Genomic DNA, 17399 nt, shown 5'->3' on the forward strand with positions numbered 1-17399 from the left:
TTGAGCCCCCGGGCCAGACGGCCTCTGTGATTTCGTTGGCACAGCGTGTGTGCGTGACAAATGCTTAATAGTTAGATTTATGACATTCCAGAGTTAAAGATAGAGCGCTGAGCTAGAATCCTGTTTCCAGCCCTCACTGTGGTGAATCCGATTGTGAATTCAGTATCTGTTTCAATAGTATGTTTGTCCCTTAAATGTTGCTTTCTGAAAGGGGCTTTCTCTGGCTCCCCCTGCTTCTCTCTCTTAGCAGCCTTGGCTTTGTTTCATAATGAGGATCACACTCTGTAATTCTATGTTTATTTGTAGGACTCTGTGTTCAATTACAGTGAGCCCAGGGAGGGCGGGGACAGGGTTTCTTTTCTTCTGCATTCTTAACCCAGGCCTATAGATAGCCTAGTGTTCAACAAGTATTCACGATGAGTACTTAGATGAGCATATTAATGAATAAAGCCACAATAATTACCAGTTTGCATTTCTCCTGAATGTTTTCTCAAGAACGCCGAATAGTATTTACCATGTTTCTCTTTTTGTATTGGCTGTTAGGAAGCTCAAAGCCATATCTGTGAAGTCATCGCAGCAAGTCTGTAAATCCGCGTGCATATTTATTTACCATCCTGGTTCCTCTGACGAACCCACTCTTATTTTCCTATCTTCATTTGCTATTTTTAACTTACGCTCCCATACTGGGCTGCATATGTCCTTGTGAGAAGCTTTAATAGATATCATTGTGGAAATGAAATACATTAAGCAGGCTGTCTTAAATTTCTAACCTGCGGAGAAAAAGAAACGCCCTTTCCGATGCCACATGCTGTCTTCAGAGCCATCAGCCACCCTTAGATTACGGGCTTTCCCGTGTCCTACGCCCTCTGGGAGTGATGTTTGGGGGGCAGTGGGTGAGATGCTGTTTCCTTCCAATTAGGCTGGTGAGGTGGCGTTGCAGGTGGTGTTCTAGAATAAATGAAGGTGAAAGGCAGACACAACTGCAAAGCCTTACACAACGTGTTTTCCCTGCTCTGACCGTGGCCCGTGGTTACCAGGGAAGGGAGTTAGCGACCCGGGTCGACGTGAGCAGCTGCAGTGGGTGAGGGGCCCGGGCAGAATGCTCGGAGTGCCCTGAGGGCATTAGTGCGAGAGGAATCAGGGGCTGGGTTTTTATTGGCGAGGCGAGAACAGCCCCCGGATCCAGGAAGAGAACCTGCTTCTCTAGGCCGATCAGATCACCGGAGAGGAGGGCCCCACCCGGACTTGTGTGTTTGCCCTGCTATGTGTATTCAGCCAGCAGGCTCCGGACCAGGAGGCAAAGGGCAGGGAGCCGGGCTCAGTTGACCGCCTGGCACCAGGCAGCACCAGCTGGAGACAAGGCGCGCTGAGCTTCTAGAAGCATCTCCAGGTGACACCAGGGGACTGAAGACACTCCCACCGGGGACTCGACAGGTAACGGCTTCCAGGTCCTTCCAGCAGGGCATGGGGCTCGTTGTTTGGGGCAGGCAGTGAAATGTAGAAGCTGGGCGTCAGAGAGGATTGAGTTTCACCCCAGCTCTGCCACAGATTCCCTGTGCGGGCTTGGGTATGCGTGAGCCTCAGTTTCACCTTCTGCGAAATGGACCCAAAGATAGCCTTACCTCAAGGGGTTCTAGAAGGATTAGATGACAATGTAGGCGGTGTCAGGTACGAAGCAATAGCTCCAATTTGCGTGGAACGATTGAGGGCCATTTCGAGTGTAAGACTTGGGGTGAAAAACCAGCGAACGGAGGGGTATGCTATGGGATTCGGGGACCACTGGCAGGACAAGAGTCCCCCCCCCGCCCCGGTAAAGCTGGCTTTGAGTCTGTGCCAAGGGGCATCGTTTAAGCAAGTGGAGCAGACGGGGAGAAGGACTCCTTGTGTGAACCTGGCTCTTTACGTGAATTGTGTTATTTAACATTCGGAACGATCCTTCGAGGTAAATGCTGGATTCAAATCCCAGCTGTCAGACTCCAACAGTCGGCATTACTCTGTGCAGCTCCTTCCTGCCTCGGGTGCCCTGGGGCAGCTTACTTACCTCTCTGGGCTTCATTTCCTCATCTGTAAAATGGGCACAATCATATTACCGCGATCCAAGCGAACTTTGTGAGGGCTGAGACTGGTTTCACGGACACTTACGCGCTTGAAATCAACACTGGCTCTCGCTGCTGCTGCCATCATCGTCTTGATTTTACAATTCGGGAGACGAGGGAGGGACCTCTTCCCAGGTCTCAGCGAACGGAACTGAGCCCCAAGCCGTTCGGGATTTGAGTGAGGCACTCGTATGGGTGCAGAATTTAAGAGACACCAAAAATCTCAGTCATCAGGATGAATTCCGCTTTAAAGCACTATTTAAAATTGTTTTAAATTCACGCCAAAGCACCCACGGTGAACAAAACAACAGCATGTTAAGTAAAGATAGGATCAGTAATGGCATCGTTGCGGTTATTTAAACGCTGTGATGTCAGGTCCTCCTCGGGAGGAGGCTTTTTTCCCAAGATTTCTCAAACTTGGGAAGGGCTGTCTTTTTCCCAAGCAGGCACGTGCTTCTGGAAAGCAAGCATCCTGGCTGGTTTCCCACGATGGCGGGTGCTCACGGGGAGGGAGGGAGAGGGGTCCGGGAGGGCCGAGGACCCTGCTCCACGCAGGCCTGTCTCACCGGAGTGACACGTTTGCTGATCGCGGCACTGTTGGCGGCTTCTGTCACCTCTGTGCAGCAGCGCTGGGCGAGGTAAAGGACGTGAGGAGCCCGAGTCACTGGAACCAGGTTTGCCCCCAGCTCTGCCTCTTTGCAGCTTTCTGAGGGGGGGGGGGGGGGGGGTGTCATGACTCCTCTGACGCATTTAATCACCAGCGCCAATTAAAGACGGGCAGGACAAGGAGGCACCTGCCCTCGTGGAGTTTGCATTCTAGGTGGCAGGGGACTGCATCACGGAGCCTCAGTCTCTCCATCTCTGTAATGGAGGAGTGATGGGATGCTGCGAGGAAAAACGGACACAATAGAAGGAAAGGTCCTGGCCCTAGGACCAGGACTAGCGGGAAGCAAGCGAGGCACCCGGGGGCAAAATCCAGGGCGGGTGCTCATTCCCGAGTGCGGATTCTGCACCTGCCCAGACCTCCCATGCCTCCTTGCGTTTGGCACCTGTGTGCCTCCCTTGCCTTACCCTAATCCTGGCCCTGCCTGGCTCCGAGTAAGCCTTCAGATGATGCTACCCGCTACGCTATTAGCTTAAAGATGTCTGCTGCAACACTAAGAAGATAGTAAGCTCTAAGCTTTCCGGAACATCAACCACTTGTACAAACGTAACTGAGTGTTCTGACAGGAAGACGTCAATTGCCAAGCATTCCTGAAACCCCCAGTGCAGTTTTGATAAAGGCACGTCTCCCCCTGCGCCCACGTGGTCCCATACTGGAGAACGGGGCTTGGGGAGCACAGCGAAGGCTGATTTTCAGTCCTCACGTGCCCCCTTGTGACGTAGGCAGCCTGTACCACTGCACATGGACGCCCTCAGAGTATCTCCCCTTCCCAGCACTGTGCTGGGGACCACAGGGAGATGCAGGGTCACGGCACCTGGCCGAGCAGGTCTGGTCTCTTTACTCATATTGATCTCGCCCTCGGCGGTGGGGGCCGGAAGGCTTGTTCCGCTGGGTGTGCCAGATGGCTGTGTGGGCCCGGGGCAGTAAGGAGGCCCCACCTCCTTGCCTGCATTCCATGGCATTGATCAAAGGTGTTTCTGCTTACTTGGTGACTAATTCTGTCACCATTCCGCCGTCGAGGACCTGCCCTTTCCACCTGACTGTCATTTAGCTGCTCGCTGGCCGGGCGGCTTCAGAAATGCTCTCTCCGGGGCAGCTGCACTGTGTTTCGTGTTTAATCCGTTCCCCGGAGCAGGACTTGTTAACCTGTAACTAACACGAGGTGATGCGAACACAGTCGTCTGTGTGAAAGACGAGGGAGGCGTCCAGGGGCAGCTTCCGGTGTGGCTGTTTCACGCGTGGGTCAGAACACAGAGCCAATGGGATCGTAACATTAATAAGAGAAATAAATAGAGGGCGCCGGGGTGGCTCAGTCGGCTAAGCATCTGACTTCAGCTCAGGTCATGATCTCGGCTGTTGCAGGGACCCGGGGAGTCAATACACACAGATCGGGAGGGCGAGGCGCATAGAAAACTCTCCAAGCTTGGGGCGCCTGGGTAGCTCCGTCAGTGGAGCGTCCGACTTCAGCTCAGGTCATGATCTCTCGGTCTGTGAGTTCGAGCCCCTCGTCGGGCTCTGTGCTGATGGCTCAGAGCCCGGAGCCTGCTTCCGATTCTGTCTCCCTCGCTCCCTGCCCCTCCCCCACTCACAGTCTGTCTGTCTCTCTCTCAAAAATAAACATTAAAAAAACATCTTTTTTTTTAAAGAAAACTCTCCAAGCCTGCTGATGGTTGTTCCCACTAGGAAGACCGTCATTTCCCACAAGGCAAATGCATTCAGAGGGCCCGGTGCCTTGCCCCAAACCTCGCAACCATGAGATGTATGGAGGCCTGGCTCACACCAGAGGCCTGGCTCGCACCTGGCTCACACCAGTTTCCCCTCAGGGGCAGGCCGCAGTGCCCAGGCGAGCAGGGGGGAGAGATTACTGCCCGCTCAGGCCACCCTTCCCCCTCCTCCCTTGGGGCCTTGCTCCTCACTTCTCAACAGCCGCCTGGGAGGGGGAGGCTGGCCGGGGCCACCGTGCCCCGCACACCCCTTCTCGGGGAAGGACAGCTGGAGACTCCGGTTGCCCTGCATCTGCAGGCTAACAAAACACAAGACCCGCCAAGAGCGCCCTGACGAGGTGGGGGAGGTTTCCAGACGCCTGGGCTGATGATGGTTTGTGGGGCCTGAAGCAGAGGGCCTTCCTCTGAGAATCCCCGTGACAGCCTCCAGTGGGGGAGGTCCCTGACCCCCCAAATATCCAAACCAGTGACTCGGCTGCCACGGAAATCACCCGAAGATCTTGAAAAGGTACCGGTGCCCAGACCCCACTGTGGAGAGTCTGAGGGAACCGGTCCAGCTGGGGCCTGGGCCGCAGGGGTTTAAATGCGCCCCCCGTTGCCCTGTGCCCACCGGTTCTAATGTGCAACCCAGCCTGAGGTCTGGCCTCACGGACACAGCCGGACGTGGAGAAGCTAAAGGGCTTTCACATCTGGATGACCCCCAAGCAAAGACTGACGCCGTGCTCTCAAATGCTAAGGCCTCAAGCATGAGTTCGTTTTCAAAACCAAGACGCCTTGCCACATGGCCTGGCTTGTGTTCAATGTCAGAGTAGGTCATTAAAAACAAAACAACGAACACTATTGGTTCGTGAAAGAAAGGGCGTCACCTTCAAACTTTCTTTCTTTCTTTTTTTTTTTTTTAATGTTTATTTATTTTTGAGAGAGACAGAGACAGAATGTGAGTGGGTTAGGGGCAGAGACAGAGGGAGACACAGAATCCGAAGCAGGCTCCAGGCTCCGAGCTGTCAGCACAGAGCCCGACGCGGGGCTCGAACTCACGGACCGTGAGATCATGACCTGAGCCGAAGTCGGACGCTCACCCAACTGAGCTACCCAGGCGCCCCAAATCTGGCTCTTTCAAATGAATACAGTGTTCTTGATGAAAAACTCTTGACCTGATTGATCTTTCTCGTTTGTGGGAGACCAGAGAAAACTCCATCACGGACAGGAATTATTGTCTGAACCATCGGGAGCCTCAGTGTGGCCATCCGTTAACTGGGGGTAAAGAGTTCTTGCCTCACAGACTCCTTGAGTGGGGTTAGAGGGAGAGGGAGATCAGCTCAGCCTGGTTTACCAAGGGCTTCCCTAGTTTTAGCACAAAAGTCCTGTACCCCCGAGCACCTTCCTTCCCAGGACAGCCCAGATTGACTCTCACCATCATGGTATTTGTTTTTTGTTTTTAAAGTTTATTTATTTATTTTGAGAGACAGAGAGAGTGTGCATGGGAGGGGCAGAGAGAGGGAAAGAGAGAACCCCAAGCAGCCTCCACAGTCAGCGCAGAGCCCGACGTGGGGCTCGATCCCACGAACCGTGAGATCGTGACCTGAGCCAAAACCAAGAGTCGAGTCGGATGCTTAACCAACCGAGCCAGGGGCGCCGGGTGACTCGCCTTCTTATCCTGTGTCCCAGAATGCTCAGCACTGGGCAGCCACATGGCAAGCTCTCCGTACACATCAGATATGACTATCATTATTGTTTTATTAGATGTACTATCTCCAGGGCATGAGAGGCAGTCTCCTGCCAACTGTCAACAGAGGATGTAATTGCTAACTGTGATACTGTTTCCCTGGACCTCCCCAAACATCCTGACCTCGCCCTGTGGGCCGGCCGAACGCATTCATTTCTGCTGATACCGACGCTGGCCAATAGGTGGCAGGGACCTTTTGGTTTTGTCCCACGTAAATCCTGCTCTTTGCAAAATATGAAGGAAGAGCAGGAACGATTTCACGACACCTGTGTTATAACTGTGGCTGGGAAGCAATGTTACCTGAATCCAGGTATCCCTGCAAAAGACGGGCGAATGCAGTGTGCTTCTTTTAGTCCACTCGGCCCTGAATCCGCCAAGAGGCTCTCCAAATGCGCAATGATCAGGAAAATGGAACCCCAGCTCCACGGGACGAAAAGGTTCTCCTGCCCACTCACATCACACGTCTCCCAGCGCACAGGTTTTCTCGTAACCCTCGAACATGTTTTGAAAGTAGCCCCCAAACGAAGTCCGAACTGAACAACGAGAGCTTTACACATTTGCAAACCCATTGGTGAATCGCTTTTCAATTCTGTGAAAAGCCGGATTCCGGTGGCGACGTAATCTGCAAAATCGGAATGATGTTACCACTGCCTTGCTGATTTGCTGCAGTGACTCAATGAGTTTACTACAAGTCAAGCCCTTTGAACAGTTTCTCAACACATGGTAATCACTCACCAGATCTGTTGCCGTTGTTGTTGTTGTTACTATTTTATCATCGCTATGGTTGTTAGAGTTGTCATTATGTTTATATACAGTAGGTTCAACTCCTGGTCAGTCTTACTACCGGCAACATTTGTCTCTCAGCTGCCTCTCCCCCCTTTTTTGCAAACTAGGTATATACACTACTCAGTATATATCTCCAACAGCGGTTGATGAACTTTCCAGAAAGGGCCAGATAGTGAATATCTACCTTGGACTTTTCAGGTCATAGAGTCTCTTGCAACTGTACAACTCTGTCTTTGTAGCATGAAAGCAGCCACATGGAGACCAAACATGAGTGAATGGGCGTGGCTGCCTTCCAGTAAAATTGTACTTATGGATACCAAAATTTGCATTTCATGTAATTTTCATGTATCGCAATCTGTGATTCTTCTTCCGATTTTTTTTTCCAGCCACTTACAAATTTTTTTAATGTTTATTTTACTTTTGAGAGAGAGAGAGAGAGAGAGAGAAACAGAGCAGGAGCAGGAGAGGGGCAGAGAGAGAGGGAGACACAGGATCTGAAGCCGGCTCTAGACTCCGAACTGTCAACACAAAAGCCCGGCATGGGGCTCGAACTCACAAACTTCAAGATCATGACCTGAGCCGAAGTTGGATGCTTAACCGACTGAGCCACCCAGGTGCCCCTTTCCAGCCACTTATAAATGTAAAGCCCGTTCTTAGCGCACTGGCCACACTAAAAACAGGCGACAGGCTGGACTGGCCCCACAGCTGTTGTCTGCCAACCCCAGTCTTGAGGATTCAATATTATAACCATTATGTCCTGTTTATAGATGGAAGTGACAGTCCATTACAAGTACGTGCATCATGGATTTTATAAACAGGAAATGTTGCAAAATAACCTAACATCCTGTAGGTTTTAGCATCGCTCAGCCTTATTACCCGGTATGATTAGAAAACATAAAATCCCCAGATTCTGTTACTACCAAACTCCCCCAAGAGAGCAGGTGGTCAGATCTATGGCCCTTTTCTGGCCTCCGAAATTTCTAATGACTCAATGTGTCTATTCCCATGGCAGGGAACCTCATACCATGGGCCAGAAGCCCATGGGAATCCTTGGAGATGCACTGGCTGTTTTCAACCAGAAATGAAAAGTCCCGGCTTTTATTCTGAAAGCCACCAAAAGCTGATGAGGCAGCTCATCCAACATACGTTATTCTGCTTGTGAAAAAGAAACTTTTAGGTAGCAATGCAGCAGGTGTTCGGAATGTCTGAAAGAGCCCTACTTCTGAGAGCAGGCATACTCCGGGTCAGACCCTCACTTGGCCGTATTCCGGATGCTGTCCTGGGTGAGTGGTGGAGAACTCATTCCCTCCTTTCGAAGGAGGGAGAAAATAATATGCGGAACATCCCGGTGGTTAGCAGCACGGGCGGCCTGTGTTTGAATCTTGCCCCCGCCATCATTAACTGGGTGACCTTTGGAAAGTAATGCAGTCTTCTTGTGACTCAGCCTCCTCATATCTAGAAGGAGGTGATGAGAACACCCACTTCACAGGGGTGCTGCAGGGTTCAATAGAACCAGACAGGGAGTGCACTTGGAACACGGTGCTGGGAACTGAGAACATGCTACATAATTGTTGACCTTTATCATTATTACTAAAACAAGGCTCAGTTAATGGTATGAGCGGCACCTGCCGGGTGAGAGGTAGCTATCAATGATTATTCCCTCCATCCAACCAGTAAGTAATAAATTAGCATCTGGTCAATGCAAACACCATGGTGAAAGCAGAAGACACAACGACGGGGACGGGGGGGGGGGGCGCCTGCGTGGCTCAGTCGGTTAAGCGTCCAACCTCGGTGTAGGTCATGATCTCGCGGTTAGTGGGTTCGAGCCCCGCATCGGGCTCCGCTCTGACAGCTCAGAGCCTGGAGCCGGCATCCGATTCTGTGTCTCCCTCTCTCTCTGCCCCTCCCCCGCTCGTGCTCTGTCTCTCTCTCTCTCTCTCTCTCTCTCTCTCAGAAGTAAATAAATATTAAAAACAATTTTTTTTAAATTTTTTTTTCAACGTTTATTTATTTTTGGGGGGACAGAGAGAGACAAAGCATGAACGGGGGAGGGGCAGAGAGAGAGGGAGACACAGAATCGGAAACAGGCTCCAGGCTCTGAGCCATCAGCCCAGAGCCTGACTCGGGGCTCGAACTCACAGACCGCGCGAGATCATGACCTGGCTGAAGTCAGAGGCTTAACCGACTGCGCCACCCAGGCGCCCCTTAAAAACAATTTTAAAGAAGAAGATACAACAACGGCTGAAGACCGATGGTCTCTGGCCTCATGGCGCTTACAATTTGTTGGGGGAAGAGAGACAGAAGCTAAGTGTTCTGTTTTGCCCTCCCAGGCTGGACCAATTGTTACTGCATTCGAGAACCATCGTACGTAGCACGGCCACCTCCTGCCCCCCGCCCCCGGCCCCTGTTGTATTACCAGTTTACTTTTATTCAAGGCATTGAACCCCACGTGTTTGGGTTGAAGAAGCACTGAGATATTACTTACTCTGAGCCAGACAGTGTTCTAAACATTTCACAAGCATTAATCGTCAAGTCCTTGTAGCAGGTCTATGAGGCACAGAGAGCCTAATTAACCCATGCAAGGACACACAGCGAGGAGAGGCAGGGAGAGGGTTCGAGGCCAGGTTGTCTTGCTTCGGGCTCCCGCTCCTAACCACTGTGCCATGCTGCCTTGAGCTATCGGAAATGGCCTGGCTTATGGATTTATTGTCTTTTTATTATCTACCCACAAGACTTTAGCTCTGTGAAGTCAGGGGGCCTAGTCTGTTTAATACACAGCCCTAGCCCTCATGACTGGCACAGCGTAAGGTGTAGAGTTAGTGCTCAGTACCTACTTGTTGAATCAATGAATGAATGAAGACACAGCCAAATAAATAATTACAAGTAGCACTAAGTGTTATGGAAAAAACAAAAACAAAAACAAAAACAAAACCCAAACACCACCAGTGCTATGAGAGGTTTTACCAAAGGATCTAATTTCGTTTGAGGATCAGAGAATACTAAAAATTCTAAGTATTATTTTAATTATCCTCTTTCTAAAATCTCCTTGATGCGACAGCTGTGATGGGCTAAGAGGGAAGAAAATGTTATCTGGACTGAATACACTTTCCATGATGATAAACATCTCCTCTCAGCAATGAAATGCAGTTGAAAATTGGAGCTGAATTTGACTTAAATTCTGTTGAATATATAAGTCCCAAACTGCTTCTCACCCCTCAAAATAAATATAAGCAATTGACCTAACTTGGGCTTGTGTTGACACATCCAGAGTAACTTGTCAACTCTCTGCTACCTTAATTTTAGAGGTGGGAAGAAGGTTTTTGTTTGTCCTGGGTTTTAATTTCTCTCTCTCTCTCTCTCTCTCTCTCTCTCTCTCTCTCTCTCTCGCAGGAATAATGGGCAACCAAATGAGTGTCCCACAAAGAGTGGAAGACCAAGAGAATGAATCAGAGATAGACACTAACAAGGTAGGTAGCTATGCTCACCGGGTGATTCGCCACTAGCAGGTGGATTTGGGAACGATGGCAAAATAAATGGCCTGTTCAGAGCTCATCACACAGACATTATTGATGAGGATGATGTGCTGATATTCCCATGGAACAGTTGTATTCAAGATCAGTCGGGGTCAAACCTCCAGAATCCATCAAGGAGCTTGTTCAAGATGGCGGACTCCACCTAAGCCCCGCCTCCTCCCCCAGGCTTACTGAATCCAAGACTGCAAGGCCGGGAGTCTATGCAACCTGCGTCTTTAAGGACCTCCAAGGTGCATCCCATGGGGCTCATTTTGTACCTACTCGCAGGTGGTTCTCAACTGTGGGCGATTTTGCCTGCCCCTACCAGGGGACACTTGGCAATGTCTGGAGACATTTTTGATTGTTGCAACTCAGCGCTGCTGATCTAGTGGGTGGAGTCCAGAGATGCTGCTTCACGGTGCACAGGAAAGCCCTTGCAACAGAGAGCGACCTGGCCCCAAACATCACTGGTGCCTGGGATGGGGAACCCAGGGGAGGGTCGGCAGCGGGCCGGCTTGGCTGCACATGGGGATCATCTGAGGTATTAAAAGACTGTGATGCCGGAATAGCACCCTAGACCAATTGAATCAGAATCTGTGTGTGGGAGTGAGGGCAGGCAGCCACATTTTTAGAGCGTCTCAGCTGCTGCCCGTGTAGCCAAGGTGGGGAGCCGAGTTCAGGAACCCTTCCTTCAGGAGACTGCTCTGGAGGGCTGAGGCCAGGGACTCCCAATCACTGCTCCTTGGATCTTCTACGACCCAGTCACAGAAAGCCTACACGTCCACCATCCAGCGCTTCTGAATTCGATTCCATGTAAGACTTGGAGCCCGGTTAAACATGGACACCTCTGTAGGAGGCAGATAGTACCTACGAACTAATGTTGAGAATATCGTTGGAGAATCGCTGCTCAGAAGAGGCTGGATTTGGAGAAATGGGCTAAAACTCCGGTGCCTGTGTACTGGGGGCCAAGCCTGCCTGTGTAGTATGTCATCTGGGAAAGTTTTGCTGTCTGGCCCCACCGACAGCAACCGAAACACAACATCTGGATTAGCCTCAGGCATCAGGAGTCTCTCAAGCTCCCAAGCGACTCCTAGTCTGGGAGCCTCTGGCCTCTAGGAGCTCAGCAGTGACAAAAGTCAGTGAAGGGGGCAGGCAGGGAGGAACGGAGACCAAGGGTCTATTTGGAAATGGCTGGCTCTGGCCGACAGGTATCATCCAGATGTCCCCAGAGCCTGGTTTTTCACTCGTAGTTAGAAAACAGTGTGAAAGAAAGCTGATTTTTAAAGATTGGCAACTGATTCCCAAAGACTGGAAAACAAAAACTCTGTAAGTCAAGTAAACCAAATCGGCACATCCAGGATTGCCCCTGGGGGATGCCAGTTATGAGCTCGGGGCCAGACCGTCACATGGGTTAGACGTTTCCTTGTTGTGATTTCTTTTTTTAATGTTTATTTATTTATTTGGAGAGAGAGAGAGATCGAGAACAAGGGGGGGGGAGAGGGAGGGGCAGAGAAGAGGGTCACCAATGATCCGGAGCGGGCTCCGCACTGTCAGCGCAGAGCCCGACACAGGGATTGAATTCACGAACCATGAGATCACGGCCTGATCTGAAGTCGGACGCTTAACCGACTGAGCCACCCAGGGGCCCCTCTTTCTTGTGATTTCTTGGGAGGGTTGATGATCTGATTCAAGACCACAGGCTTATTTTAAACAAGGAGACCATTACAAACACATGAAGAAAGGGAAAAGCCTTCTGTGTCCGCCCCAGGAGGTTCCCACCTTCAGGAGCTGCCATTCAGTCTTCTGCTTTTCTTCTGTGCACTTACCAATCTATAGAATAGGCTTAGCAAAATCCCTACCACGTGCAGAGTACTTAGCGCATAATCAATATCCAATTAATGCCAACTATTAGTGGTATAATGTAGATGGTCTTATCACTAAAATAGCGCCAGGCAACTTACCTTCTCTCTCGTAACATTTTTCTTTCTGTCCGAGTATATTCGTACGTATGCACGCACACATATATACGTAAGCGTAAAAGCTTTTAAAATATTTGCAATAAATAACAAGAGGAAAACCTGTCAGGGCAGTGACCTGAAATTGGAAAGAGGTTCCAGTGAAGACGGAGGGAGTGGGTGTGGAACAGAACCGAAAGCAACGGAGAACTTCCTGTATTTGACAAGTTTGTTGACTAAAGGTCCGGCTGGGGACGGTGCCGTGCGTGCAGGAAAGCGACACGCAGTTAACCTCACAGGGTGAGGAATCGGTGTGTCAAGTTCTCGTTCCCCACTGGTTGGATGAGTGGCCCCAGATAGCCTGGGCGTCCCGTTTGTACGTTGGGGTCCCTCCTGCCTGTGTCTGTGGGGCTCACCGAGATGAATGGGTTATGTAGCTTCTCGGAGGCAGGATGGGAAGCTGGGTAGTTTCTGGAAACACAGCCTTTAAATTAAGTTTAATTTGGTGATGCGCCCTGTGGCCGTGAGTTTCTTCCTTGACTTCTGATTTTCCCCCAAAGACTTGACTCCTAATGCCAGAACCAATGTTCTGTTCCAGGCGGCGTCTGAGAGTAGATGCGCACAAAACGGGGTGCCGGTGATCATATCAACCCGCGACATTCCTTGCTATGATGAAGGTCAGTGCCATCTGGGAAGTGAGCCGCTCCCCTTGGGGTGGGGAGGGGTCTGCCCATCCTGTTTACGGTGAAAAGAAAACGCAAGGCTTGAAGCCACAGGCTGGCTTTGAAAACATTTGTATTCGTGTCCTGGGGCTGCGCTGACAGTGTCACAAACTGGGTGGCTTAAGCGACAGAAATGTGTTGTCTCACAGCACTGGAAGAAAAGAAGTCTTTTCTTTTGATTGTATTCACTTTTATTAAAAAGTAAAACCACAGAAACAAAAATGAACGTACAAACAATGAGACGGGGCGGGCAGAGCAGGGGGAACCGCCTAGGTAGGAGAGCACATGAACACAGTGATGGAGATCCCAGCTAGGGGACAGTCCTCCATACCGTGGACGATCCTCGTTACCACAGCATCACCACGTGGGCAGCGTGGCGCCTTCTGAGCACCAGCGAGGGGGAATCTGTTCTCTGTCTCTGTCCTGCCTTCTGGCAGCCTCAGGCGTTCGGTGGCTTCTGGATGGTATTCTCTCTACGCACGTTTGTCTGCGTGTCCAGATTTCCCCTTTCATAAGGACACAGTCACATGGGATTGGTGTCCACCCTAATTGACCTCATCTTAACTTCGTCATTTGCAAAGACCCTGTTTCCAAATGGAGTCACAGGCACTGGGGGATACAGTTCAACTCTGAACAGCACCCACTCCTTCTGGTATTCACAACCACGGGAAGGGGCCAAGGATCTACAGCAGATGAGACAAAAGCCAGAGTGAAAACGATAAGAGGTGGGCATTTGGGTCAGACACACCTGGTTAAAATCGTTGCCGGTAACCGACTAGCTCTGTGACCTGAAGGAGTCATCTGACTTTTTTTTTTTTAATGTTTATTTATTTGTCGGGGGGGGGTGCAGAGAGAGAGGGGGACAGAGGACCCAAAGCAGGTTCCATGCTGACAGCAGAGAGCCCGACGCGGGGCTCGAACTCACAAACCTCGAGATCAGGACCTGAGCTGAAGTCGGACACTTAACCTCCTGAGCCATCCAGGCAACCCGAGTGATCTGACTTTCAAAACCCGAATTTTCTCACCTCTCCTGTGGGGATAAGAACACCTACCTCCCAAAATTCCTGAGAGCGTTAAAGGAGACCGTCCATGAAGTATTTACATATCACCCAGCACATAGGAACTCCGCAGAAACTGGTAAAGGCTACAAGGCCACAGAATTTTCTCTACACAAGGGCAGTTTTAAAATGGGACAGTATACTTAACCTGTTTTATTTTATCCTGCAATATAAGACGATAAATTCAGTGCATCAAAAGTGGCTGGGTTCCACTACGCAGAGAATACGTACATAACTACATGAGAAGAAGTGGCAAAGGGCAAGAACTCTGGAATCAAACTGTTGGCTTTGCCACCTACCAGCCGTGTGACCTTAAGCAAGCTACTCAACTTCTCTGGACCTCAGTCTCCACGTCTCTAAAGTGGGAAAACGACAGTACCTACAACACAAGTGTCAGATTTAATAAAGCACATATTTCAGTGCTTGCCGCGTAGCAAGTGCTGTAAGTCTTAGCTGCCATCATTATTATTTTATGGTGATGGCTGCGGTCATTTGCATGTAAGTTTCTGGGCTCCCGTTTCCTCTTCTGAACAATGAGGAAGTGTTTTATTACTGGTTCTGGGGGTTTTAGAATTTCCTAGGGTAAGGGGGAGAACTCCTTTCTTTATACTCTACTACTCACACCACATCTGACATCACAAGTGTGGGACTGCCCACTAAGCCGAGACAGCAGGTGGGTGTCCCTTACGTCAGCGCAGTGCTCTCTCTGTCTACCTAAAGTTCACATCAGCCTCCATGGACGTAAGCCTCAGTCCCACCAGATTTCCGTTGCCGGTTGCAGGCAGGGGGCCCCCAGGCTACCCACGGGCTCCCGTCCTACTTGGCTACGAGTCAGAGATTCCCATGACCCCCCTCCTCATCTCCTCAGGTTCAGTTATCTGCTAGCATGGCTCACAGAACTCAGGGAAACAATTTACTTGCTAGGTTGCCAGTTTATTATACAAGGATTCAACTCAGGAGCGGCCAGATGGAAGGAACGCAGAGGGCAGGGTAGGAGGGCTCCGGGGGAGTGGGGAGTAGGAGGGGGAAACTTCCATGCCTTGTCTGGGCACACCACCCTCCCATGCTCCCCCCCCCCCCCCGCCCATGTGTTCACCAGTCCAGTTCTCCCAACACTGTGCTTCAGGGAGTTTTGTGCATGCCTTATTACTCAGGCATGATTGATTAAGCCATTGGCCATTGGTGATTGAACTCGATAATCCAACCACTCCCCCCTCCCCAGAGAGGGGGGAAGGGGCTGAAAGTTCCAACCTTCCAATCACAAAGCTGGTTCCTATGGCAACCGGGGCCCCATCCTTAGGGGCCTTCCAAAGTCACCTCATTAGCATAAATTCAGACGTGGTTAAAAGGGGCTGGGCTTGTGATGAATAACAAAAGACATCTCCATGGCTCTTATCTTTCATAAATTGTAGGAGTTCTGGGCCAGGAACGGGGTTGAAGACCAAATATGGATTTCTTATTCTATATTACCATATCATTCCCGAGGAGTTTCTTAAAAGCTTAGGGATGCCAGGTCTCCTCCAGTAGCCTCTGTCCACCATTAAGCTAAGGCTGGGAGCTTTCGAGAGGATTCTGACACGCAGCCAGGATTGGCAACCACTGGCTGAGACAAGGTCCCAAGTTTCCTCCTGCCTTTAAACCTTGTGGGTCAAACTTACACTTTGATATACACAAAATGGATCGCACATACAGCCACGACCTCGGACGGGACTGGTATGCAAGCTGGCCACCGAGAGGCACGGGCTTTGAAGTGAGAACCGTACCGTTTACATAATTTACAAACCGTAGATGTTTGTTCTTGAGAAACTGAGAGGTGTTGAGAATATAATGTGCCCCCCAGAAATCACTTTCTCTATCATAACGATATTACCATTCTCCTGCTTTTAGTATAGGGCACAAGGTCAAGGCGTGTGTACGAAGAAGAACACAGTGTTTGGGAATTGAGGAAGTCCCCGCGCCCCCACCTTCCTCCCTTGGTCCCTCCCTCCCTCCTTGTCTACCTCTTTCCCTGCTTTCCTCCCCAACAAATACATAGTCTTCCTACAAGGAAGAAAACAGGTAACAGAAATACAGGACAACAGTCTGGAAGAGCATATTGCTGTGACCTACACGTGACAAGGGACACAGAGAAAGAGAATGGCATTTCGGTGAGGCATGGGTTGGTTGTATTTAGCTCTATTACCCTGCAGCCTTCCTTTCAACTTATCTGGCACCCGCCGGAGAATCTGTAAAGAGTTTAGATTAATCCTCTGAGGTCAGAATCCTGCCCGTCATTCATTGACAACTTGAGCCCAGCGCAACTCGCTTTGGAGTGATTATCCCATTTAATGAGGAAGGCGGCCTGTTCCCGCCCTCTTGCTGTTTTCCCCAGGTTATTAACTGAGTTATAATTTTCAATGCAGTTTTAAGGGGGTATAAAAGTAGGATTCCGGGGGACTTTTTTTTTTTTTGTATCCTTTCGACAGAATTCTCTGACCATATCTTTTGAGACACCATCTGTTTTCATCTCTGGCGATGTGTACGTATACAAATGCCCGTAAAGTCACCAGAGAAACAGATAAATGGGATTCTGAGTGACTGTTTTCTTTCTTTTTATCTAGATTTCCCCCACTTTTTTCCTATTATGATGCAACAGTTCATCGCCATGCAGGAATGTTTCCTGTGAGGGCTTACTAAGAAGCAGGGGTGGGGTGACTGGGCGCACAGCCTAGGAAGCCAGGGCGCTAAATTTGAATTGTGGCTCGGTTGCGTGAGCTTGGGCAAGTTTCTGAGCCTCTGTCCTTTCATCTGTAGAACTGGAACGATACTACTGGTAGAACCAAGCTTCTAAGGACCATTGTGAGGCTGAAATGGGTTGATAGGCATGAAATACTGAGCATCGCGCCTGGGATGTGGTGAACACGTGGGAAACATGACTTGTTCTGGGTTGGAGTCAATGCTGATGCTCAAAGAGGTTGTCATTACAGTTGGAAGTCAACTGGATTATCTCCAGCTTAACTTTTATACCCGGGTGGGCCCAATGTCCTCTCGAGGGTCTTTATAAGGGGGAGGCAGGAGGGTCAAAGTCAGAGAGGGTGACGAGAGGGATGGAAACAGACACAGATTCTGGAAGATTCTGCAGTGCTGGCCTCGACGTGAAGAGAGGGGCCATGAGCC

The 17399-nt window shown here is 50.3% G+C and overlaps 1 protein-coding gene across 5 annotated transcripts in view; it reads left to right on the forward strand.

The window, feature by feature from the left end:
* Positions 1–1317: 1317 nt before the first annotated feature.
* Positions 1318–17399, forward strand: part of BCAS1 (brain enriched myelin associated protein 1) — a 99249-nt gene continuing 83167 nt past the window's right edge. For all 5 annotated transcript variants that reach the window (XM_030309364.1, XM_030309365.1, XM_030309366.1 and 2 more), the window contains exons 1-3: positions 1318–1434; positions 10387–10463; positions 13062–13140. In XM_030309364.1, the coding sequence (XP_030165224.1) occupies positions 10392–10463; positions 13062–13140 (151 nt within the window). In that variant the 5' untranslated portion in view covers positions 1318–1434; positions 10387–10391. The remainder of the gene's footprint in view (positions 1435–10386; positions 10464–13061; positions 13141–17399) is intronic.

The sequence above is a fragment of the Lynx canadensis genome, chromosome A3 (assembly GCF_007474595.2).
Source record: "Lynx canadensis isolate LIC74 chromosome A3, mLynCan4.pri.v2, whole genome shotgun sequence".
NCBI lineage: Eukaryota > Metazoa > Chordata > Mammalia > Carnivora > Felidae > Lynx > Lynx canadensis.